Raw genomic sequence first — 27520 nt, forward strand, 5'->3', positions numbered from 1 at the left:
GATTAAACGTCTTCAGTATTTACTTTTTGAGTAAGAACATGATTAGCGCAAAAATCAAGAAAATGTTTTCTTACTGTGTCATAACACAACTACCAAGTGCTGTTCTCAGTAGTGTTCGGCAGACTTTGCTGACAGCCAAGTGAACACAATGCTTACTTAACCAGACCCCTACCCCCTCCCTCTTCCAGTCCTTCTTCAGCTTTCGGTCTAACAGGAAGAAACAAAACATAAGCAATAGGTGAGTTTCATTTACCCTTTAACAACCCCTTAATACATACAACACCAAGGCAGTGACACTGACCAGATCAGTGATATTGACCAGATCCTAAAAAAACCTCCCTGCTAAGATTTCATGCACTGAAAGAACACCTTAGTAACACCCCCCCCCCTTTTTTTAAAAAACAAACAAACAAACAAAAAAAAACAAACAGCAGACAACCACAATGGTAGGAAACCACAATAAAACTTACTTATTCTAAAACCTTAAGAAGAAAGTAAACCCACAAAATATTTACAAAATTATTTCAACACTGGCTTTGATAAACAAGTTTAATAATTCACTGCTTTACAGGACAGTTACTTAAAAACTTGGCTTCAACAGATAAACACTGGGACTTAAAAGCTGATTTTCCAAAATCCATACCTAAGAATTTGAGATGCCAACAGCCAGGTTCGTTCACTCTATCAAGTACTGTCCAGGAAGCTCAGAGTTGCAGCTCTGCTGAAAGCAAGTAGTGTACATACCACAGTGAAGTGCCTTCTTTACATGCTGCTCTCCGCAGCTGATCACCAACAGTCCATTCCCAATGCAGGTGGGGTCCACAGGCAAAGCAAAGCGCTCAGTCTGATGACTGCGCCTTCTTTGTTCAGCTGCTTATGCTCAGGAAGCACTCACCTCACATCACCTCAATTTCCAGCATGGCCTCTAGTGAGGTCTTTCTACTACAAACATTGCAATTGCTCTGCAGTGGGACTGGTTTTCCCTACCAAAGAACAAGGCTATTACTGCCAGAGGCTGGGTGGAAATCCCTACTCAAGAAATGATCCAGACCTGTACAAGTTCTGGACTGGATATAAACGTACAAGTTCTTGCTTTCATGAAGTACAACGTGACTGCACAGAATCACCACTCTCCCCACAACTGACATGAAAAGCGAGTGCATATATTTCACAAATGAAAAAATAAAACTTGTTCCCTATTCCCAGGAATAATTTGGGAAATTTAAACCAAATAAGAAAAAAATAGAATTCTATTTATTCAATTTGCTCCTTGGTTTAAAAGAAGTTAAAACAGGTGTCAGTATAGACACAGCACTTTTTCTTCCATGAATAAGAGAATAAGTCTGCTATTACCATGCAATTCAGAACTGCATTTTACACCCATTCCATCCTATTAATGTAAGTTAGCCCCAGACCAGACCTACAAGGAAGGAAAAGGAATCCATATTTTGGATAAAATGACAGTTAAAAAAAAAACAAAACACAGCTTGCAAGTTTCATAAGGGAACAGCAAGTATCTTTGCTTCAGTTCTATGCATGGCTTGAAGAGATGGCGCTCTCTGCTTCGACAACAGAAGCCGTTGGGAGGCTGAGATTAGTGACATCAGGTGCAGGATCCTGCCTTAGAAGTGAGGTGATGTGCCAGGCCAGTCACTGAAAGGCAGAGTATTTGGAACTACTTGCACCAAAAACAATGTAAAAAGTCATCTAGCTTGAGTCCTCAGAATAATTCACTTTAGCAAAAACAAGACTAAGAAAAAGGTTTGGAGATGAGGCAAGAGACTGGGGGAAGAAGTGATTTTCCTAGCAGACATCAGCGCGTGGGGAAGCCTCCCCTGTGGGTACCTCCACGACCCCCTCTGAAGCCCCCCCTCTCGCCCCGAAAGTTAGTTCTGTTCCTCTCTCTGCCCCGCTCTCCTCGGCCTGCTGAGGTGCCGCCTCTCCCTCCTCCCCTTGGAGCGCCACCGCCCCGGTCGGACTTTGACTTGGGTGGTGGTGACTTGGGCCGAAGTCTCTCAATCTCTTCAGTGCAGCCAGTCAGGTGGGAATTTGGAGTAGTGAAGTATGAAGAGTATGTTTCTGCGTTGAAATTGCTGTTTGTGAGGGTGGGTCCTACAGTCAGCCAGCCTAAGGAACAGAAACAGAGTCAACCAAAGCACTAACTTTGTGCTTCAAGGCTACCACAAGTGATGGGGACAGATCCTTATCTACATGTCATCTGTACCAGACAGGATGAAGAGGTCACCTCTTGAAAAACCAGTTGTTGAAAAGTTAAATTTACTTTGACGTTTGAACAGGCTTTTTTTTTTTTTTTTTTTTCCCAGCTGTGGTTTTACAATGCCACTTTCCCTGCTCTTTTCACTTGTTCCTATGTTACGTTTTCCAGCCTCTCTGGGACTGTACTGTAAACCAGACCAGTAAATTCATCTAGTTTAAAGATAATCTCCTCCTCTTCCTTTTTCCCCCCTTTGTAAAAGGTGTTTAACTTTGTCTCCAAGAATCAACTGTGACATTGCAGCCAGGAACACAGCATTCAGTAAGCACACATTTGAAAACACAGCAAAAATAACAATGCTGATGAATCCCATGATATGAAAACAGGGTTTAAAGAGTTAAGCCAACCTATTTATGTACAAACATAACATTCAGCGAGCGCTTCAGCTTCACCAAATGAATCACGGAGGCAGGAACTTACTTGATTTAAATGCCTATCTGCTCAGAATATGAACTAAAATTGGGTTTGGGCCGAAAATAAGGCTTGACCACTTGAAAACGTCACAGGAAATTTAACTTTCATTCGTATCATTTTAATGAAGAAAAACGTGGCTCAGCAATCTCACAACAACATGCTAATATGGAAAACAAGAATAAAAGAAAAAATGTCTTTTTGTTCAGGTTTTCATACTTCATAGAGCACTGTGGAGATTCACAAATGCAAAATTGAGTAATTCTATACTCAAGGTGCTAATCAATAAAAAAACACCATGCTCTGCCAACTTCCCAAAGAATAAAGGGATTTAAAGTACACAACCTAATAGCAGGATAACCACTAAATTTAAAAATATAAATGTTGAATCAGAAAGACATGACATTGTTACACCAACTTACGACAATTCACCAACAACATCATTGAAGTAATGCCTATACAATGTGTTTCTACCCCCCCCCCCCCCCCCCCCCCCCCCAAAAAAAAAAAAAAAAACACACACAAACCACACAGATATCACCATGAACATTCAAAGCAAAGGCAAGCCAAAGAATAGGAAGGGCCAATAAACCACTACTCTCATTAATCCACAGTCGTGGGAGCAAAACCAAAACAGTACTTTGGTATGTACTTAAGTAATACTGCCTACAGTTCCTCTACTGATATATCACTTTTTCCAATCACAATAAAAGAAAAAGCAGTAGTTTTTCCTGTCATAGATATTAACATTCACATTCAGTAAAACAGACCATGGCTGGACTTGTATCCATTTCTCTTCTGCCATCCAAACTATTCATCTCTACTTGGTAGAAAACAGTGTTATACAGAACTGCTAGAAGAATCTAAATCAAGTGAAACCCCAGCATTTTTACCTCTCCATCCTCCAATCTCCTTTATTTTTGAAAGGGGCATGCTGTTCCTATGCGTTGTTCAGAGATCAATGCTCACAGCACCTGTCAGTGCATAAAGCACTACTACACTACCCATGACATAATGTGCAAAGTCGGTCACCTCAAGCACCCACAGAGTCACACAATATCCTGAGCTGGAAGGGACCCTCAGGGATCACTGAGTCCAACTCCTGGCTCCACACAGTACCACCCAAAACTCAAACCCTGTTTCTGAACTCCAGCAGCTTTGGTGCCGTATGCACTGTCGCAGGGACCCTGTTCCAGTGCCACTGATAATTGAAAGAACGGGTACCGTTGTGTTGTATTTCATATTAGACTGTAAGGCAGAAGTGGCACTCACAATTGATATAAAAGCCAAAAATTGTGTCCAGATGTATCTTATTATTGTAGCCTGTACTCTCCTGCAGCAAAATTACTTCATCATACATGACAAATTGGAAAGCCTGACCATCTAAACAAATAAAATGCAGTACACTTCAATCCAATCCATATATTTCCACGTAATTTATTATACTAAATGAAGCACTCAGTTTAAGACACTAGCTCTTGAGATACTGACAACAGGTCTAGCCACCAAGCTCAGAGGGATTTAAAAATCAGTTTAGAAAAAGAAATCACGCTCCTTAGAGGTGTAAACACATGCCATGTGGGGAAAATGAAATCTCAGCTGAGTTTTGTTATACTCACTGATGAATTAAACACATGAACAGGTGAAAAAACATTGGTTAAAAAAATAAGCTATTTCTGAAAAAAATGATAGTTGTCACAGTTTTCAAACAACACAACTTCATGACTGACAGGTCTTCACATAAATTAAACACACACCTCCTTGAAATCTATTCTGACCTATGACATACCTCTGGAAACCTCTGTAGGACACTGGTATGATTTTTACAAGCAGAGAGTTCTGTTGCTGTGTCTTGCACATGATAAAGACATCTCAATTTTTACAGCTGCTGTGGCATTTACTTCACTATTAAGTCCAAAAAATTTAAGTTTAGTAGGAAGGAAATATACAGAATCTGACCTTGAAAGACAAAAAACCCATGTTTCAGTATTCCAGTAGAATACTGCACAATTTCAGCATTTACCTTCAGTTAGGATACGGAGAGCACAAAAGCCTAAAGATCGTTCTTATTGTTTGAGCAAGTATTTACGTCTAAAAAACAAGTATTTATAAAACAAAACAGTGGTACCTGAATCTGTGACTTGGACTTGTCCCTAAATATAATAGTAAGAGCAGAAATTATAACCGTAATATCACTTGGTACGGTTCCATGTGATGCTCCTGCCACTAATGGAAAAGTCCCTTTGTACTGTCACAGTGATACCTCAGTCCTTCTCTGCTGAAGAACATCAGGCTGGTTAGTTGTCTGAGAACAGAAGGGTAGGGAAACCTGGGAATTTCTCCATCCAACAGGCTTCTCAGTTCCTACTGATTGCCCCTACAGAGAAGTCACCAAAACAGACACTTTAGCTCATGCCACAACTTGTTCAAAATGTTTACTGAAATCTATACTGCACTGTCTGAAGTTGCAGCTAGTGCAGAAGAACTAAATATTATTGTCTCAGCTTCCACCAGAACCTATCATTTGTCCTCAGATAACAGAAGAGGGCTGCTAAAGTAAACTAAGATTTAACTAGTTGACAAAATAAACATCACAGGTACCTGGTCGAATTGTACTGTCCCTTCCAAAAAGATGAAGACGTCGTCGTCCAAGGCAGAAATGCTCAATGATGTGGAAAATCTCTACAGGCTTTTCTATGTTGCCAATTTCAGGCTCTTCTGTGATGATCAGGTCAATGTCTACATTAGCATGGATGAAGTCACCATCTGTGCTGCGACGCACGGTTCCTTTAATGCCCATGAGGCAGTGCTCCTACACACAGACAACACAAAAGAGTACCCATCACACGCTGCCACAGCACAGGCACCCATGGGTTGAGGGAAGGAAATTCTAGGCAGAGTACATCTCACTGCTATACAGAAATAGCCCAAAGCACGAACTAGAAAAACAGAATGAGCAGAGGCTACCAAAAGGGCTGTTTGAAAACAAAGCTGAGAGAGCACCAGTTAACCTAGCTTGGTGAACTACACACTATGAAGCGCTAGAACTCAGAGGATGAGGATATTTGAACTTCTTCAATTACAGCAAAGTTAGAGCTGCTTTAAGCTGGAAAAGCTGAGAAATCGCCACAGGAAAAGAAAGCGCAAGGTAAAGGTAAGAGCAAGAGAACAGTTTATTTTATCAGCATTCTGATCCTAACTTTTTTCATACAAACAATTCCCGAAGTTCTCAGTCACAGAACAGTGAAAACCACATCTTTTTTTAATATAGTATCTGTTACGAAAACAGCCTTTACCCTCAGATTCCTTTCTAAAAGATATCGCTGCATCAAAAAGTAAAACTACTATGAAGCTATCAGTACAATCTCAGTCAATTCTGTCAGCATTAAAAATGTTCTTTAAGTGTAACAAGCATTGCTTTCCTTTCCTCTAGAATGTTATATATCTCTGGAACTCACTAGCACGTAGGATCTATGAATAAGAAATCACCCTAACCAGTACAGGATGAAATGCAGGCTCTACCTATTAACTTCAGAGTTCTGTTTCTGGGAATAATAACCTCAAATGAACTATTTTCCCTGATACCATAAAACCCTGATTTACTAACTGTCACCAGGTGGCTCTAAAGAAGATGTAGACAAAAGTATGTAATCATTTCCAGACTTTTGGCAAGTGTTTTAAGAGTTAGTGAATAAATATGAAAGGCAGAATAGGTGACCTATCAAATATATGAAGTTGATCAACTGTATGGAAGCTACATTATATTTTTGGATATTATATGTGCTACATTATATTTTTGGACATTATATGTAACTAAATAAAAAGCTAGAACACTGCTAAATAAATTACCCATCAAGCAAAGCTTCATGATTCTAGTCTTTAGAAAAACTATCCAAAATGCCTTATTTTCATAATATATGGAACGTCACTCATTAGCACTGCAGATTCTACAACAGGTAGCACAGCACAAAGCCTCAATCTGGAGAGATGCTTGAACTAAACACAGATGGACAGTATTTGCTATTGTAATCACTGGTAAATATATTTTGCACAACAGAGCTATTTAGTCAAAAAAACCTAGTTGAATTTTCCATGTTTAGTACATAAGTAGTGACCTCAGCCCAACCCTTGTTCAATAAACAGAGAAATTCCCTAATACCAGAAACTATTCTCCTCTGTTAACAAAGACATAAAAGTGCCCCCCAGATCCTCCTGTTTTAGCCTCTCCCTCATAAGCAAGCTGCACACATTTGCAATACTGTATACAATAAACATACGGTATTTATACTTACAAATGTTTATAGCTAATAGAACACACTTTCAAACAAACTTCAGATTAATGTAAATGCAAGTCAAAGAAAGATTCCAGATAACTTAAAGGGAAGTTTATACTTCTTAAAGCTTGCAAATCTGAGACAGAGGATGTTTAACACTAATGAATGACTAATGAATGTAGAGTAAGTCCAGAGGTTAATGACACTTTAAATTATCAGCCAACGCTCTGCATTCAGTAAAACTGCCACAGTTATATTATACACAAAATAATTCATTAATCCTGTTTTTTCTAAGGTCTTGAATAATAATACATTTGAGTCTCTTAAATCAGAATACATTTCTTTTGTCCTCTGCATCTCTTGCAATACACATCACCTACAACGCATGCCTATGAAACTGCTTAATTTAAACCAAGCTGACTGATTCTGTCACTTGTGCATGACAGTCATCTTCAGGAAGATGCTGACTGAACTATGGTCCCTGACAGTCTTCCATCTGGTTCAAGTTCAGGGCACATACCTGAATATATACGTTTAGAACCATTAGCCAATCTGCCAGAATGATTTTTCATGACTACATCAATTTATAATCTACAGTTTTAAAGATTCAGACATCAAATTCAGCCAAGATCTTCTGCCAAGTTTAAATCCAGCCAAAAGATGTTCCTCTGCCAACAACTTCTCCCCTCTGGTATTGAAAGAAGCTTGTGTGTTACACAAGAGGTTTTACTAATAGTGCTCATTTACTATTAACCCATGACTGAAATGACCCAGAAGACAAAAACACTACAATGTACAGTAGCATTGTCTATACATTTTTCCATTCTCACTCTCAGGATTTCATTCCTGTTCCCTCAATCTACACACCCTCTTCAGCCATCTGCATTTCAATGAGACTCAGAAGTATCACGTTTAGAATATCACAGAATCACAGAATTTCTAGGTTGGAAGAGACCTCAAGATCATCAAGTCCAACCTCTGACCTAACACTAACAGTCCCCACTAAACCATATCCCTAAGCTCTACATCTAAACATCTTTTAAAGACCTCCAGGGATGGCGACTCAACCACTTCCCTGGGCAGCCCATTCCAATGTCTAACAACCCTTTCAGTAAAGAAGTTCTTCCTAACATCCAACCTAAAACTCCCCTGGCGCAACTTAAGCCCATTCCCCCTCATCCTGTCACCAGGCACGTGGGAGAACAGACCAACCCCCACCTCGCTACAGCCTCCCTTGAGGTACCTGCAGAGAGCGATAAGGTCACCCCTGAGCCTCCTTTTCTCCAGGCTGAACAAGCCCAGCTCCCTCAGCCGCTCCTCATAAGACTTGTTCTCCAGGCCCCTCACCAGCTTCGTAGCCCTTCTCTGGACTCGCTCAAGCACCTCCATGTCCTTCTTGTAGCGAGGGGCCCAAAACTGAACACAGTACTCGAGGTGCGGCCTCACCAGAGCTGAATAGAAATCCTAATAGAAATTTACAATGCATTATTAAACGTAGGTAATACTTCTATACTTCAAGCTGAGTGAAGTCAGGAAGGGGACAGAAGTTCATCATGCATCCTGTGAATATGTTCTTTGTGAATATTTTCATATAATGCACTTTGTGGAAAAGAACTCTGAAGCCTTGGTATCCACTGGTCAAGATCACCAACTGCTGTGGAGCACCAGGTGTTTGATTAGCATGAAGGGACAGGATGGGAACAGAGGAGTAATTGAGCCAAATCTTTACCTTGGTTCTTTGGAAGACAGCCTTAGGGTCTAGTGTCTTCGTCTTTCCAGGATTGTTCTTATTCGTTTTAATCCAACAGATGTCCTCACATCTTCTGTAACCCCATTTGCGTAGACACTACATGTTACAGACACAGAACAGTTCTTAGTACACCAAAAACTAATGTAACCTAAACTGAAAACTAATACAGATACTTGACTTTTCTTAAAAGGTATCTGGAAGAGAAATATGTCACAGATGAATGAACTACTTCACTGGCATGACAGTACTATGCTTTGTCAAGCTGTCAGAACAAAACAAAAAATTTATACACACACTGATTTGTCTACACACAACTTTTTTTTTTTTTTTTTAATATCTAACCACTGCACAGATTCTCTACTGAACTGGGCACACTTTTTTTTTTTTTTTTGTTAACCTCGTGACACTTAAAAATTTAATCAGAACTAGTCAAAACAACAGCTGCCTTGACCCTGTCTCCACTAACACCTGCAATCAGGTAGTGTTTTACATCCAAATAAAATTCTATAAAGGGCAAGATAAACAGCCAAAAGCCTTTACTATCACTTTGTATTTTCTTTTTTTTTTGTATTTAAAAACAAAGAAATTATAAGCCAATTTATAAACTTTTTTAACCTTTAACTCCTGCCTGTGCATTCTTGCAGAAGAATGAAATTCAGCATTAGAGACCTAAACTCCTTCAGCTATGGCTGTGGTCAAGAACAGTCCAGCTACTATGAGCAAGTCCATGACCAAAGTCATACGTATGTATAAAAGCTACTTTAACCAACCTCAGAATGAAAAATATGTGATAAAACCAACAGATTAGTAACCACAGATTGTCTTTTAACAAACAATGTATTGTTTTTTAATAAAGCACTGCTCAAACTAAGAAAAGAACGTTTCAACATATGAGCATACTGCAAATTCTTAGTCCACCAGCCCCAACACGAAGTAGTGCTACCCTGGTATACACAAAGATTACTCTAAAGCTCTAAGATCTTCCAGGGTAATAAAACCTCACAGCTTACTACAGCAGAGATCTGCTTAATTGTGCCACACACACACAATTCTGTCCCACTTTATAAAAGAGCAGCACGTTTCTACTAGAAATAACATTTCTACCAGAAAACTTAAGACTTGTTAAAAAACAATGATTTAAATGCATTAAACATGGCAACCTGCTCCTGTGGCAACATGCATGCACCAAAAAACAGGACAGCAATATAGCTTTCTAGTCATGAAAGAATTGTGCTTCTGCACAGTCACAGCAGCTCATCTAGAAAATGTAGGTATCAAAACAGTTAATGCCAGATCCACTTAAATGTATTTAATCCACTTAAAATTACATATGCTCTACCAGAGTAACAAAATATCTCTGAGCCTTTGCAGTTGAGAGTTCTATACAGAGGAAGTCAATGAGAAAAATAAACTTTTAAACATGTCCCTGATAAATTGAATTAAAACACTGTCTTACCACTCGGCCAAGATCCAGACCCTCTCCTGAACCACACCACAGAAACACAAATGACCTTGGGGCAGCAATTTCTTCAATTTCCAATTTCATGATCTAATAATAATAAAATGTTTCTGAATTAAATATTTAGTTATTTTTTTTATATAATCCCCAGTTATATCAGGATAAATAGCTAACAAGTGTTGAAGCATTATCACAGAAACCATCAGAAAGAACTTTTGTTAAAGATGTTAGTTCAGATAGCATTATCTTTATGGCCATCTTCTTAAAATAGTTTTCCAGAAAGCATGTTGTGCAAGTTATCTTATCAGTACATGTATATTTTCAATGTAGTTGATAATCAGCTTGTTTGTTATTTTTAGCATAAATTCTATCTGCAAAGAAAATTCCACTCTTAAAAGACTAGTACAATCTACGTGACTTTCTTTCTAAACCACTGCTTCATTGCATCATTCTTTGATAGTAAAAAGATTTAGTAAAAGAACAGGGGTGCTCTGGTTCTTTTAGCCCTGAAGTTACTTGTGTGGAGCTTATGAAAACACATTTAAAATAAAAAAATAAATAAAATACACAGCCTAATTCCTATTACCATATAGAAAAGACATTGTCTCCATTTTCACTTTCAGAAAAAGTAAGAATTTATCAGGACAATGGTTCAACAGTGACAAATGAGAAACATGCAGGATGAAATAACTTCAGATGCGAAGCAGCTGTTTATCACTCAGATTGAAGAGATTCATCTGTAACTTGCCAACACATCAAATCAAGCTTCATTCAGCATCATTGTGAAGAAAAATAATACAGTAGAAGGCAGTCCAAGACAATATAACTCATGACTAAGAGGATGACTCCTTACTCAAAAAAAAAAAAAAAAAAAGAAAAGAAAACTTCCACTCTAGGCCTAACTCTGAATTTGGGAGTAGACAGAAAATCCGCTTCGTACATTTAAGTTTTCCGTCAGGCTCAGAGAAAACAAAATGATATTTCTAATTCCTTAAACTCCTCAGGGAAAGAAATGTCTTTTAACACAAACACTGTAGGCATATGTATGATATAAAAATTATTTTTTATAAGAATCTAGACTTTTGGTTTTGAAACACGTCCCATTTTTCTTTAAACACATCTCTAAAACATTCTGCTCCCAACTGAAGTCCTCAAATTAATCCTTAAGTACATGTATGAAATCCTTTCCATAGCAAGAAAAATGCTTACATCATCCCAGGTCCAGCACTTTTCATTGGCAGTAATGCCAGTCTCTCTGTAGTATTCTTCCAGTGGCGGTTCCAAGAGAATCACATCAAATTTGGACTTCAGTTCCCTAATATCAAAAGCTTCCAAGTCTGCTTGTAAGTACCTATTTAAACAAATAATGATCAATTACTTGGAGAAGTTACAACAGTGCTTTGAAACTCAGACTCCACACAGCACTTCTGCATAAGAAGTTAAGAGGAGAGACTCCCATTTAGTTCACGAAAGCTTAAAAACACTAAACACAAGGAAGATGCATAACGCATTCTTGCTTAACCTAGACTGGATGCTGTTACATTTTTTTAAAAGTAGTCTCTCTATCAATAAATATTTTTTAGGGTTCTACTTAGCAAGCAGGAAACAGATGCCTAGATAGACTGTACAGCAGTGTCTTCTAAAGAATCACTGAACATTTCGTAGATTCCATGGACAATATAGGAGAAAACATCAACATTTGAGTTGATATTTAACTCACTGACAGGCTAACAGACTTCTGGTTTGCTTCACTTCAGAAAAGTGGCATATTTTTAGAATTGCTATTTGTTTTATATTATGTTGAGAAGATTCTGAATACTGGAAATGTGATTACTTTTCACATAGCATAAATTTATTTCTTTATCCATGTAGCAAAAGCATAATTCCCTAACAAGTTTATTTAATTAAATAAGCTCAAACTCACCCTTATGCCTGGCATCTACACCAGCCCATTAGGTACTGTTGTATCACTATCCAAAAAAAAAAAAAAAAAAAAAGATACTCTGTTCCCCCAATACCTTTAGTTTCAAAACACTTGGTTAGCAGACTACCACCACCCTTCCTCCCAAAAATCTATCTGGAAGTGATGATTATTCTGTGAATGTATTCACTGCTATCAGAATGTAGCATTTGATTACAAGTTTTCCCTTTTTTCTTTGCTTTCAGGCTAAGCATGCAAAAATGCATCTAACTTCAAAATAGCAAGTTGAGTTACGCAGTTTTTGTCTCAGTTGTTTAGACAACCTCTTCAAGTTTTTTCATGTCATTTATAAAATAATGCTGTTTTTCTGGGTATAGATTAGGACTGCATTTTAAAAGCATAAAGTTCATATTCAGATAGGTTCAAACTCCTGGGAGTAACATGCTGCATGCTTATACTGCATCTAGCTCTCAGCAAAAAACTGAGAGGTAATTTGAAGTTAACTTTTTTGGTCTTAAACTGCAGAGTAACATCTGATTAATAGAAACTAAGACAACAGCTGAACATTATACAAAAACACTTTTAAAAGAACAACTAAGGTTACATTGAGGCCAATTTTTAAAAGGTTTTCTTGTTAGCGTAGACTACATGATACAAAGAGATTCATGATCATATGGTGTATTTCTTTCAGTTCCCAAATAAAAACCTGCAGCTCAATCACTTGGCAGCTCAGTCTTAAAAAAAAAAATAAATAAATAAAGCTTCACATGCTTTCACATGTAAAATAATTCACATTACTATTCACATGTAAATAATCACACATTGGAAGAAAAATTATTTTATATACTACATTAAACATCTAGATTAATGAAAACAAACTTATTTTATTTTTCTGAAGTTTCAAGTAATTTGTATACACTAACAGAAAAAGAAAATGTAAATTCTGAACAGGTGCTAAAGATAGAAATTTGCAAAGCAGACAGCTAACTTCAAACTAGTCTCGAGAAGAAAGATGTTTTCCACAAGAACACTTACATGGGAGGAGTGTTAGATTTAGATATCAGCTCGTCCTTCAATCTGATGAGCTCTCTAAGTTTTGGATATTCTTCAAACCTATCTGCTAAGCCTAAGAAGAAGAAAACATGAAGTTAACATGTTAATACTTGGCCTTATCTCATTTTTTGTTAAAACAAACCAAGCCTTTCAAAGCTGTTTTTTGTTCAGTACTTAACAAAAGCTTCCTGCTTTTACCCAGTTAGCTATGGCTAATGCGGCTGGATATTATTGAATTCAGTATCCATGTTCTAATCTTCTCTAGAGCACCACGCTGATCAAGAGTTCACAACTCCTTTTATAACAAGGGATATCTTTCATTTAAACTAATAGTGGAAGAATGACGAGAAAAAGTTATTTTGTTGTTCTCCCACCCATAAATTTATATTAAGATATAATTAACACTAATTTCCACCATTGTTTCAGTTGATCTTTGAGGACTATCTCTACAGAAACAATTGGGTTGTAGCTGGTTCCCTTAGGCACCTTATTCAGAGATCTAGTACTGAAGTAAGTTGTGGAGACTTGAACATGGGTATATTTATTTATTGGATTTCAAGACTTAGCTTTATGATGGCTAATTTTCAAACTTTTTACATGTACTGAATTCACAAGGGAGAACCCTAAGTAGGTTTTCTGCAGTAAACATTTCTAAAAAAAATAAATCAGTACACTACAGTTCCCCTCCAAAAACGTAGCCAGAAAGAGTATATTTCTGTTATTGTTAACAATAGTCTCAGCAGAAGCTGAAAAGGTAACCATCCCAGTCCCCAAGAAGCTTTAGAGTTATTTACAAAGCCTCATGATCATTCACATTTACTAATTCAATGGAGTGAGAAAAACAAAAACAAAACTCCTCTCTGTTAATTCAAACTTCTGAACTCCTAATCCTAGACATTACAGTGGTAAAAGAGAAGTTGTTAGTACACATCCCTGCTGTCTCCACAGTTACTTATGTATAAGAAAACCATATATTATTTTCATCTTTTCCCTCAAACACCTAACATCTTAAAAACACCACCATGGTGTTCTGATATCCACTACTGTGTTCCTTCCAGTGGAAGTCAAATACTCCTGACCAGTGGAAATGGAAGCTGGTTACCAGCAGCTAGGCAACAGATAAAAAAGAATTTTCAATCAAGATAACTTCGTTTAAAACAAAACAATACAATACAAAAGCATTCTCTCAGATGCTAAGTGTCTCTCCCTGGTGTTATGGGACCACTAATAAAGACATAACTGAGTCAAAACAGTTTTAATACTAAACATCCTGATGTATTTTACAGAAGCATTCACAAAATTGAAAAAAAAAACTAATACTAACTGTCTCTCTCAATATGCAAACAACCCCTTTTTAGGCTGGCACCTATATACACACCATTATTTCCCTGACAATTGTAAACATGATAAAATACGGGCTGAATAAAATGTTGCAGACAGCTGTAGACAGGGAAGTGTCCTGCCTTGTTTTAAAGAAGGTAACTACTCGGCACCCATTCTGGGAAACAGAACCAAACAGGACCCTTGGTTTTGGAACTAATAAATACAGGCTTAATTTATTAAGCCTTCAAGAACAAGTCCTTAGATGGCCCTGACAAACATAAACTTAAAAAATTTCATCCTCTAAATGCAGTAATGTATTGCGACTTCTAATGAGTTGTCAGAAGTTACAAACTTTAGCTGGTAAATATGATCCATACTGCTTACTGCTTTGAATACTTAAGTATTATCTGTATTCTGCATGCTACATGCATTCTTGGAGGCAATATATCCCAGGAACAGCTGAACTACAAGTCAGTTAGTTACATTTCCGAAGGCTTCAAATTCTGCTCATTAAGCTCATCTACCTCATCAAGCTTAGTTTTAAAAAACTTTTCTTGGTTAAATACTTTCAAATAAAATCCCAAGGCAGACTGGTTAATATTCTCCTAAACGATAATAATCTCCTAAACGATTTAAAAAAATCATTCACATAAATTTATACATTGATATGTATGCACAGAGGGACAAAACAATGAAGTACATACATGTGTATCTACATTTTCCAGTAACGGTGAGAAATTAAGAAAGGAAAAAAAACAAAGTGGTAGTGAAGAAAATGAGGTAATGTCAATCAGTTAGTATGACATACCGACATCTCTGATGAAGTTCTGAGGTCTGTGTCCTGTATCCACAAAATGCTGGCAGTAATCATTGTGGGGATTTAAGCTCTGAGTACCCTAGAGAACAAAAGGATTTCAGTGAGAACTATAGTGATATAACTAAACACACACACACGCTGCATGTGTTAGTCTGATAAAAGAGAAAGTAACTGATTTTTTTTTTCCAACATGCCTTTGTATGCCAAACTATTAAAGACTGTCGCATCCTTCCTCCCAAATCAGACTCCCCATTACTACTGCTCATTGTTACTCTTACATCTTTCACGAGAACCTGTGAATTTCAGTTAATTACTTCAACGTTTAAGGCTGTGTGTTTCTAATGTAATAAATTGCAGAAACAGTTTAACACAATTATACCATCTTTGACTAGACTTCTAACTGCACAAACTGCTCACCTTCAGAAAGGTGCTGGAATCTTTGTAAATCTCTTCTTCGTAGGGCAGGTTCTCTTCATCTTGCTGCAGCTCTACTTCATCCTGGGAAACAGAACAGATTTCAAAGGTACATAAGATCATGCTGTTTCTCTTATGATTCTTTCTGTTATGATTCTGCTTCTTAATGAAGAGAGCGAGCTGTCTACAAACATAAGTCTCCTGTAACAGTGCATCATGAATGGTTCAAGAACAGTTTTGTATTGGGGGTTAAGGGGAAAATGACCTGTAGCCAAAAAGCTCTGCCTCTAACCACTGATGACAGGGTTACTGAAAAGGGGTCAGGTGAATAAAATAAGAAACCATTCATTTCTAGACACCGATAGTGTAGATTGTGTTTTACAACGTGTAGAACTTTAATGTCTGTCCCAACGTTTTTTCACTCCTTGAACTAAAGTGAAGGATAGATTTTCTTGAAGTTCTTCACTAGTACAATCTTTTTCACCTTAGCAGCTGAAACCATCTCCCTATATAGATCTGTTACAGTCCATACCATGAAGAAACACTGCATGGTACAAAACAACATTTCATTTGGACTTTTTTGAAAAATAACTTTCAACTTCCTACTTGCCAGTCTCAAAACAAGCAGGAAGGAGGAATTTTATCACAATTTTTTCCCCAGTTAATGTCACAAATTGTCCATTCAACAGATTTCTTGAGTTCAGAGATCTGTCACACTGACACACTCTGAACTTCCAACGCAGTATTCACAGAGAGAACAGAAACAAAAGAGACTCTCCATGTCACTTTGTTTTTCTGTTCATCCTGAAAAAGTCCATTATACATTAATAAAATTGAAGAACCACTGAATAACATCATCCAACATGTTTGAGTAGGATTAACATACTCTTTCATACATTGCTGATTACAATAGAAAACTTTATCAGTTAATATAGTGCTTTGTATGAGAAAAGCTGTGTCAAGGCTGAAATACAAAGAAAAGACATTTTAAGATAGACATTTGATTCCTTAAGAAAGACAGATTTCTCTTAGAAAACAACTCCCCACCACCACCACCACACATATTAGGTCAAAAGATGCAGAGAAAAGGCTCTTACTATCTCTGCATTTACCCTATACTAGATAAGCTGTTTGTCAAAAAACAGAACAAGAAGTTGTTCTCCCTGTTTTGATCCCTCCAGCTGTTGAAATTGTGAAATAAGCTGTGTTCTTTTCAACCTGGAGCTTAGAACCAACTTCTGAAATTCTCACAAAATTAACAGGTCAGAGACTTTCCCCTCTCTTCCCCATCTCCCCAGTTATTTTGTTAGTTAAAAAGAATAACTTAGGGCAACAGACTTTTTCTGTCTTCCTTAACCAGACCCCTCCCCCAAAAAAAGATTATTATCAGAAACAGCAATAGTATTTATAAGGATGAACAGCAGACAAACACCAGCAAGTGCTATTCAGGGGAAAAAAAGCAGGAAGCTCGAGTTTTACTAAAAACTGTTTGTGTGACCCTAAGATAACACCTGTTTTCCCTCTGCCATTTTCCTCTAAATCTTAGCCTTTTGATGATAAGCACTTGTTAGATGCCTACTTCTGAGTCATCCAAGTCCTCTTTATGCCTTTATAATAAATAAAAAATAAAAAATAAATAAATAAAAATCCTGCAGCGTGAAGAAAAAAAAATTCCAATGGCAAAGCACAATATAAAAACAGATACAGAATGAAATTAACAACAGTACAAGAAAGCATGTTCTTGCACTGGATTTACAAATTTGTTTTATTGTTGCTAAGTTGGGGAAACAAAAGCTAACCACATTTTTTAAGTGCACAGTTTTTTCAAATGACTAAAGATACATTAAGCAATTAGGAAGATTCAACAGAGTAAGATTATTTCGGCATCCCAAACAATGACAAGGAGGCATTCCAAGCTCACAGACTCACAGACCACTGCTTTCAGAAACAAAGTGAAAAAAAAAAAAAAGTATCAAATTAGGCAGGCAGGCAGCAAAATTGAAGGACATGTAATATTGTACTCAGTAAAAAGATAAAACTCTGGAACTCTTTGCCACAGGACACTGTTGACACCAGACATTTATACAGTTACAAGCAAAACCTATGAAATTTACAACTGGGGCAGGGGAGAGAACATCACAGCTTCCAGAAGCCTACAGCCAGGCTGGGAGGTGCAGCAGATAGCCTTGTACCCATCGCTTTCAGTTACAGGCTAGGGAGCTCAAACTAATCCTGGTACAACTGTTACGGTTTGACAAAAACACAAGTACTGCTCAAGTTCTTCAGAACCACAACTGAACCCTCTGACCTTAAAATCTCCACTATTCATTTTTGATAGTGAAGCATCTGTCCCACATCTCCCACCTCTGTGGTGTGCAGTGCAGAGCCCAGCTCCCAGGCAGAAGTCAATCTGCCATTGGGCAGCTGGACAAGCAGTCTGCTCCATGGCATGCAATTCAGACAGTGAGGAGCTTCACATGCAGCTGGATGCTACTGTGGCAGCCTGAAAGACCTAGAAAGATTTAATAGAAAATAGTCTTACTTTGATTTCATCTCCACTAAACTTTTATTATTTTTGCATACTCTTTATTTCTCTATGTTACTTTGCTTCTGGTACTTGTAAAGTCAGCCTTGTGGATCAGACAGAAGGATCTGTTTTCTTTTCGGCCCTACAACAGATTTCTTCTAGTGTCATGAAGAATACCCCTTTCTGCCTTCCCTTTCTTCTTTATGAAAAGAATACTGTATTTTACACTGTCAGACAGCTACCACTGCTAAAAATATACTATGAGCGTCAAATTGAGGACACGACAAAACTGAGATGCAAAGGACTTGTCTAACACCACAGACTACCCATCAATGAACATCCCTTCTCATTTAACTGCTCCATCTCCTTCCCTTCACAACATTCTTGTGACAAAAAAGTTGACTACAAATTTGGGATTTTAATAGATTTCAAAAAGAACTTCTAATGCAGACTAATTGGGAGACATTAAATTAAACAAACATAATACTTCAGAAGCGACAAGTTACAAAATACTGATATAAGAGTTAAAACTCCTTACATTTGAGCTTTGTTTTTTCCAAATAATCAAAAGAATCAAGACACGGAAATGTCTCAGACCTATGGACAGGACACAACAGAGCCTAGTCTCTGGGTCCCTGGTGGTGGGGGGGGCCCCCCCCCCCTTTTTTTTTTCCCCCTCTACTTGTAGTAGCCAAGTTTTTGACTCTTTCAACCATAAAAAGAAATCCTGGCATTTTATGAAGAGACACATCCCATCCTCTTTTTCACTAAATAGCCCTTTACTTTCATATGAGACAAAAGCTTATTAAAAATCACCACCGTAACTTAATATTTATTCTACCAAAAACAAACAAAAACCCATTTCTTTGCATCAGAAGTTATTAAATGGCTGAGATTAAAACACTTAATATTTCACAACAAATCCTACTTTAGACTTTCCCCCAGTAATGAAAAAGCCTACAAAGGACTGACAGACTGCCTAACACAGAACCCAACAATTCAGCAAGTCACGATTGTGCAGATGTACCAGTCACTTTCCATCGGAAATATTTACCTCTAATTTTCCTAACAAAATGGACACATTTGTAAAATTTGTCTGTAACATTGGTAGCTAAGGTTACTATTACTTCTTCTAACGTGCATTAAATTTAATCCAATCAGGCTTGATACCCTAAGTATTTAGATTTTTAGACCAGTTCATATTACAAGACTAAATTTAAACTTGCACAAAGTACTATCAAAAAGGTTATATAAACACACAGGATTTTACCATGGTCCTATCTCCTTGCCAAAATGGAATTAACAATGTCTGCAAAAAACAGCTGATGGCTCCATTATAGATTTTCAACTTGTGCGTTTCATGTTCCATAAATCTATTAATCTGCCAGATTGAAGTTGATCTGAGATCGCATTACTGTAACATTTTTCCAATTACAACAATATAGCAAGAGTTTGACCCCCCTGTAAGTGGTTACAGCCCACCTCAGGGTATGTTTCTCCCTGTTAATGACAAGATTCATATGCTAAACAAAACTAAAGTGACTTATCCACATATATCACACATACACACAAAAAATCGTTTAACCACATACCTGGTGAAAAATGGATAAGGTATAAAATAAAAAAATGTGAATTGATCACGCATGAGCATGTGCTCGTGAGCACTTCACAAATATTGCATGCACTCTGAAAATCCTTTTTTTGAGACAGTGATTTAATTGGTTTGCTAAACAAGATGTACAGATTACCACTTAGCACATTAAAAAAGAAACGTCTCTCTACTTACAGATAGACCTCAACACGTAGCCATCAAAAATGTTCTGTCATACATCTACTTCTGGTTTTAATAAGACAGTACTATTGAAAGCTTTATAAAACTGAAGACAAATGTAACCTTACTTTAAAAAATAAATATATCTATTTTTAGGTGTCCAGGAGAACAGCAGACTTTATTTATTTCGTAAATAAATTGAGCTTGATTCTACATAATCACAGAAGCAAGATTATGAGGACAAGGAAAAAAGGGAGAGGGAGGATACATGCTGCAACAAGATACAAAGCAAATTGGAAAGACAGCTGTATCATAATTGTTCTTTTGTTCAACCTCCTTTCTCTACTATGTTAGCCAAAGTGCTACATTAGATACAAAACAAGAAAGCTATCAAACAGCACTTGGAAAATTATTTGAAAAAATGAAGGGCGTGAGAGTTTGACAACCACTCATTTTTCAATGACCACGGAGGCTTTTTTTTTCCACCCCAACTGAACTTTTCCTTTTTTGATACTTAAGGTATTTTTTGACACTTAAGGTATACCCTGAACTAAGCCTCCTACTACCCCTCCTTTAAGATCCCTTAGTTGGCCCATTCATCCAAAACAGCATTATTTTGCACTTAGCAGGGAGGCTGGAAGACACCCTCAGCTTCCCCATACCTCATCTAATGACCTGTGCAGGCTTTTCTTCTGACACAAATTTTGCTCAGGATTTTTTTGTGTAGCCATGTGCATACACATTTTACCACTTCTTTCCATACAAGACCACCAGCAGTGGCACACTGCCATTCCCTGTGGGCACCACCACCTGAACCCACCTTCTCCAAGGAGCAGTGCTAAATAAGCTTCCCAACATCAGGTTTTGGTGAGCTTCCAATGCAACATACCTAAAGCACATCTGGAGAGAACCATGCTGGCTAAGGTCTTTGCATGCAAAATATCAAGGAAGATGTTACTGAAAGACATATTACAGAAGTCATACAATGGTTTAGGTTGGAAGGGACCTTGAAGATCATCTAGTCTAACCCCATGCCATGGGCAGAGACACCTTCTGCTAGACCAGGTTGCTCACAGCCTCAACCCAACCTGATTTTGAACACTTCCAAGGATAGGGCATTGCCAGCTTCTCTGCGCAACCTGTTCCAGTGCCTCACCATCTTCATCAGGAAAAAAATTCTTCCTCACAACAAACCTAAGCCTACCCTCTTTCAGTTTAGAACTGCTGCCCCTTGTCCCATCACCACATACTCTGGTAGAAAGTTTTTCTCCCTCCTTCTTAAAAACCATCTTTATATATTGAAAGGCTGCTATAAGGTCTCCCCAGAGGCCCTGTCCATGCTGAATGACTCCCGTTCTCTCAACCTTTCTTAAGAGAGGTACTCCAGCCCTCTGATCACTTCTGTGGCATTCCTCTGGTCCCACTTTAGCACATTCATGTTCTTCTTGTACTGGGGATGCATCTTGAACTGGATGCAGTGCTTCAGGTAGGGTCTTACAAGAACAGCGCAGATGGTAAGAATCATCTCCCTCGTCCTGCTGGCCATGCTGCTTTTAGTGCAGCCCCTGATATGGTTGGCTTTCAGGGCTGCAAGCACACAATGCTGGCTCATATCTAACTTTTCATCCACCAGTAACCAAGTCCTTCTCTGCAGGGCTGCTCTCAGTCTCTGCACTGACATCGGGAATTGCCCTAGCCAAAGTACAGGACCTTACACTTGGCCATGGTGAACTTCAGGAGGTTCACGAGGTCCCTCTGGATGGCATCCCTTCCCTCTCACATATCAACTGCACCACTCAGTTTGCTGTCACCCACAAAGCTGCTGAAGGTACACTCAATCCTACCATCTACATCACTGATGAAAGTATTCAGTAGTGCTGGCCCCAGCACAGACCCTTGGGGGGCACCACTCTAATCAGTGGCTTCCCGTTGGACATGGAGCTGCTGACTATAATTCTCTGGACACGGCCATGCAGACAATCGTTTAGTCTTTAGCAGCCCATCTATCAAACCCACATCACCCCAATTTTGTTGCAACAATACTGTGGGAAACTGTATCAAAAGCTTTACAGAAATGCGGGTAGATGACATTAGTAGCTCCTCCCTTGTCCACTGCTGCAGTCACTCCACTGCAGAAGGCTGCTAGATTGGTCACCTTCCTGTCTTCCACATGTTTTGTTGTAACGTCCAGGAGGATCTGTTCCATGATCTCACCAGGCACGGAGGTGACGCTGACTGCTCAGTAGTTCCCAAGTTCTCCTTATAACCCTTCTTAATAATGGGTGTAATACTCCCTTTTCTCCAGTCACTGAGGTCTTCACTCTACCACCATGACTTTTCTAATATGATGGAGAATGGCTTAGCAAATACTTCAGCCCTCACAAGTATTTAAAGAACCTATATGCATCCAATTTATGTTTATTTATATGTGCACACATATACACACTTTATGCGCCTCTCAGGGAAGCATGAGCACCAGAGAAAAAAAAGGCACTTTTTCCTTTTTGCCTTACCTTATATTCTTCAATCTCTTCTTCATCAGCTTCTCCCTCATCTGGGTATTTGCGTTTTGCATTTGGAGCAGAAGTATCATAAGAAGCCCTAAAAACATGCATAAAAATCCTCATACAAAACAGCTTCTAACACTCCAGAGAAAACATTCCTGAAATTGCTGAAGATCTGTCTTAGCTGCCTGCTTCTGTTAGTTTGAAATGCTTCTGAAACTTCACATAGGGGAAACTGTTTCCCTCTCAGAATACTTGACACAAGTACAACTTCCTAATGACAGGACTCCTGACAACAGCTACCTTGTGTCCTTGTTCTTCTGTTCTAACAGGTACAGCTTATTCTAACTGAGGCAGTACCTATCCCAAATTGGGCCTGCTCAAACATGAAAATCTGCATTACTTACATGTGAGCATCAATAAGCACCAGCTACTCCATCCTGTTTTTTAACTGAACATTTCTCTCAAACTATAAGAACTTTTAAACTAAATTGCACTGTAACTGCTCTTAGTGAGAGCTGTGGGACAGTGCAGGCAGCCTAAACTAACACCTCAGTTCAGCTTCACAGTAACTTTCTAACACAAGAAGAAGAGTCTTGATTTTGTGAACTGATGCTAGAGGTTTTGACTAAACTGCACGCATCTCATTAAAAGTTCGGATGTGAGTAATTAAAGCATTGTCTTTCACTGACTTACATGTTTATACATAAGTGGTATGCTCTCACTTTGCTGCCTGGAGAGCGATCTCACCCTACTGGTTTCCCCGCAGTTACAAACAGAAGACTGCCTGCTCACGGCGGGGGCAGGCTGATACTGACCGACACGTCTCTCTGGTCTCGGCGATCTCCCGCTGGTCATCCTTACTGTTCAGCACGGCGCCGATGCTGTCCGCACTTTCGGCTCCCAGCTGGAGGAGAGGCGGAACAAGCTCACGTCCGGGTTACCGCCTCAGCACCCGCCGGAAGGCTGCGCGCCCCGAGCCCCACCACCCCGCCCCCCGCTCCCAACGGCCGCTGGCGACCGTTAACGGCACGGCCGCACCCGGCGCTGCGCGTGGGGAAAGGGCGGGGCCCACGCGCGCGCGGCGCGGCAGGGCAGGGGCGGGGAGGGCAGGTCACGTCGGTACCTGCTGGGCCAGGAGCTGCCGGCGCAGCTTCTGCCGCTCACGGATCTCCTGCAGGCGGCTGTTCATCCCCGCCGCGCCGCGCCGTGCCGCCGGGATCCCGGCCGCGCGTCACTTCCGCCCCCTCTGCCAATGACGAAGCGCCGTAGCGGAGGAGCGGCCGCGGCCATGTTGGTTGTCGGCAGCGGGGCCTAGAAGCAGAGAATCACAGAATAACGTGGGTTTGAAAAGCCCTCCGGGATCAGCTGGTCCAACCAGCCCCGGCCATCAGCGTCACTCGCAAAGCCATGTCCCCATGCACCCTGTCCAGCCTTTCCTTGAACACCCCCAGGGACGGTGACGCCACCACCTCCCTGGGCAACCACCCCAACACCTGAATGCTCTTTCTGAGAAAAAATGTCTCCTTGTTTCCAACCTGAACCTCCCCTAGTGCAACTTGAGGCCATTCCCTCTAGCCCTACCATTAGTTATCTGTAAGAAGGGCCCGACCCCCAGCTCCCCACACCTTCCTTTCAGGGAGTTGTGGAGAGCAATAACGTCTCACCTGAGCCTCCTCTTCCCCAGACTAACCAACCCCAGCTCCTTCAGCCACTCACAGGACTTGTGCTCCAGGCCCCTCACCAGCTTTGTAGCCCTGCTCTGGACATGCTCCAGGGCCATGATGACATGGACCATTTTTACCTGGAAATATTGCACCAAAAGATGTGGGCACCACAGCTGCACAGCAACCTTCAGCTCTGTTACACGGCACACAGTGTTCCTCTCCTAGTATCTTGGTGCCAGGTGCTGTCCCAGTTCCACGATACAAGCCGGTTACTCTCCTCCCTGGATAGCATCCACACCAATGACATTATGCAAGTCACATGTGAAACAGAGAAAGATAAGTGAGGAAAATGAAATTAGAATGCTGCAGACTAATGCAGAAGCAACACTTCCAACATCCATGTTTCTCACTGATTGCACATCATAGGAAAATGATGGAGTTTTTAATTGTTAAAAAAATACCAAGAGGCGATATATTATCTCCTTAGAGAATACATTACTAGTTACGCTCTCCTATCTATGGAAATGTTATGGAAAAGGAAATGTCATCCCATACTATTGCATGCTTATTTGATACTGTTGGCTGTAATGAATACAGTGGAAGTGCCTGCACAGTAACAAAATCACTTCCTCCTGGATGAGATACGATGAAGATAGTGTGAGCTTGCATTCCATTTTTAGAACTGGTTGCTAAGACAAGCTAATCTTTACAAACACTAATGGCTATAGAAAATGTTATGCTATATACATACACTGCTTCCAAATTAAAAGCCTGTATTTTTGCAGGATGTTCCTTGCCTTTATTTTCTGTGCACACTATAGTTTTGGGTCTCTGAGCTTAGTCTGCAATCTGTTTTTTTTTTTTTTTTTTTTTTGTTTTGTTTTGTTTTGTTTTGTTTTGTTTTGTTTTGTTTTGTTTTGTTTTTTTAAATAATGATCAGGCCAGAATTTGCTCATCTGAAGTGAAGAAGAGCTACACACATGCATATACCATGCCATACTCCAATCTACAGGTATAAGCTTGATTACTGATACTGGTTTGTTTTCACTACATCATGATTTTCTATGGCCTTGAATCTTACCATGGAATCATCAAAAAGAACGAATCAAATTGTCTAACTTACCCTCATCCTGATGCCATCCCTCACATTGTGTCAGATCTACAAACATGCAGTGCTGGAGATGCATCAGCTTCCCTGGGCAATCCATGCTAGACTTTGTGGTACTTAGATTTTTTTTGCCTACTCTGCAGTCTGAATATTAGTTGCTGAAATTTATAACTGCTACTTCATACACACAGCAAGAGAAATATACTTCAGGCTGCTCACCACGAGCATTCAGAATTTATTTGTTTCTCTTCTCCAACAGTCCATGCTGTCTGGGAAGACTGCTGCTGCATTTCTTCTCACCCTACTGTTCTGTGGACAGAGACTTCAGGTCTCTCTCCCTCCTACAGTCTCATCTGATCGAGTCAACTCTTTCTCAAATGGCTATTTACAAAATGAGGCATTTAGCTGCAATGCTGTGTGAAATACAGACCTGGTGTAGTATGCACTATAGGCTCCAGACCTGTTCAGGGTTATCAGTACAGGTTTCCTCATTTTTGCAACAAATGATTTTGTTAAACTTCATTCAGCTCTGATCCATTACCCAGATTTGCTCCTTCAGATTTAAGAAACCAACTTTTTCTCATCCTCTTTTTGTTTAACTGGTTATTCCTGATTATCTTATCCTTCACTTCTCTCTACTGAACTATATCCTATGTTTTTAATTATTTCTATTGTTGAGACAATTATAATCCTGTCTTTCATCATACTGGTATCTACTTCCAGCTTCTAGCAGACTTTCTATGCCACTTTGTTTAACCATTTATAACATTATAAATTATTTATAGAACACTACTAAATAATGGTAGAATTTCAAAGCAATTTGGGATTTGTGTTGTACTGACATCTATTCAAGACTAATCTATTCTGTTTAGCAAAAAAAATCTTGTTTATTTTGCAACAGTAAAAATGGTTATAAAAATTGAAGAGAAGTAGGCGCAAGTTGCTTATTCTCACCTTCTTAATTCTTCACACTCCAAACCTCAAAATAATGCCCAACTAGATGCTCAATAAATTACTTAATTAAAAGCAGTGAATGGTCCAAATACATTAAATAAAAGAGAATGTTCTCTCTTCGATCAGACAAACAGGAAATTGCTAGCATGGAATAATCATAGGTTCTTCCTATTGCATGCCCCTTTTCCCATGTTTCTAGTCAAGTACCTAGATCTACCTCCTTAAAAGAATTTTTAAAAGTTGGCATCTTCAATTTTGGGGTCCATTTTGAATAAGCAAGAGTATCCATAACAGCTGTGACTGTGGCTGTGTCTCTACAAAATGGCAAACCTGACCTTAAGAGCATATTGCAAAAGCACTACAACCATGCAGCTATACAAACTCCCTACGGTAATTCACATTTTGTTTAAAAATCTCTTAGAAGTAACTTAGGCCCAACAGAGGTTTTATTAGGCCCAGTACTACTTGCCCTCAGTAAAGCAACACACAGCCTAAATAGAGCCTTCATAAACACCATACCATGCTGTTTGGATATTTTGACAGACATGTACTGTGATTTCACACTTCATCTAGATCAAATTTCATTGCCATTCAGTCCAGCATTGTATATGGCCTTTGTAATCAACATGAAGTCTTGGTGTTTGTTGCATGTCGCTCACAGCATGAGAGCAGGTACCATGGGACCAGCTTGTCACAGCCTCCTTAGAAACCTGGAAGAGGCTATAGGAAGGAATTTTGAAAGAGATAATTTCATTTCTTTTCTTTTGCATGGTGTCATATCTCATCTTACTTTGTCAGCAAGAATAAGTAGCTTATAGAGAAATATTTAAAAATAGACAGAATAAACTCATTTACTTTTTTTAAAGTTCAGAGCAAAACATTGTTCTGTTTTCCTCAAGCTGTGTTCAGCATTGCCAGAAGGGCTGCAGCATTAGAGTAGAGCTGGGGAAGCTTTTTGATCTGAATTTTATTTTGATGAAAAATGTGGCTGAGTCAAGAGAACATTTTAAGAACTTGCACTGAATTTACTAGATTGTTGGGAGTTAAAATGATCCTCACTTTTTAAAGTTTCTCCAATCAACATTTTTTTCCTAAAATCTTCAAATTAAGAAAAACATAGAATATATTTTTAATTCAAGATGTCCTACTTAGAAATTAATTTCAGATTATTAATAAAGTTTTTTTATTTACTTGATTCTACTTTGAAGATGAAATTGTTTCACTTAAAATTACTAATTTTATTTTTTAGTTAAAAGAAACACCTCCCTGTTTCATTTTTAGCACTACAGTTA

The 27520-nt window shown here is 38.9% G+C and overlaps 1 protein-coding gene across 1 annotated transcript; it reads right to left on the reverse strand.

Moving 5' to 3' along the window:
- Positions 1–531: 531 nt before the first annotated feature.
- On the reverse strand, positions 532–24447 carry METTL14 (methyltransferase like 14). Its single transcript, XM_035324801.1, has 12 exons — positions 24304–24447; positions 23626–23813; positions 23318–23406; positions 22509–22596; positions 15701–15781; positions 15275–15362; positions 13126–13216; positions 11379–11520; positions 10167–10259; positions 8690–8806; positions 5288–5498; positions 532–2127 (listed from the first exon to the last, which is right to left on the reverse strand). Exons 2-12 carry the CDS (start codon positions 23689–23691, stop codon positions 1814–1816), a joined length of 1380 nt encoding a protein of 459 aa, XP_035180692.1. The 5' UTR covers positions 23692–23813; positions 24304–24447; the 3' UTR covers positions 532–1813.
- Between the last annotated feature and the right edge of the window lie 3073 nt (positions 24448–27520).

Source organism: Oxyura jamaicensis, chromosome 4 (genome assembly GCF_011077185.1).
Source record: "Oxyura jamaicensis isolate SHBP4307 breed ruddy duck chromosome 4, BPBGC_Ojam_1.0, whole genome shotgun sequence".
Lineage (NCBI taxonomy): Eukaryota > Metazoa > Chordata > Aves > Anseriformes > Anatidae > Oxyura > Oxyura jamaicensis.

What these genes read in the sequence shown, in the direction of transcription:
- METTL14 (XM_035324801.1), bottom strand. Translation starts at nt 23,691, where the DNA reads ATGAACAGCCGCCTGCAGGAGATCCGTGAGCGGCAGAAGCTGCGCCGG. An exon ending in GGCAGCTCCTGGCCCAGCAG is followed by an intron (nt 23,407 to 23,625) that starts GTACCGACGTGA and finishes CCTCTCCTCCAG; the next exon opens with CTGGGAGCCGAAAGTGCGGA. An exon ending in AGTGCTGGACCTGGGATGAT is followed by an intron (nt 10,260 to 11,378) that starts GTAAGCATTTTT and finishes TATTATTATTAG; the next exon opens with ATCATGAAATTGGAAATTGA.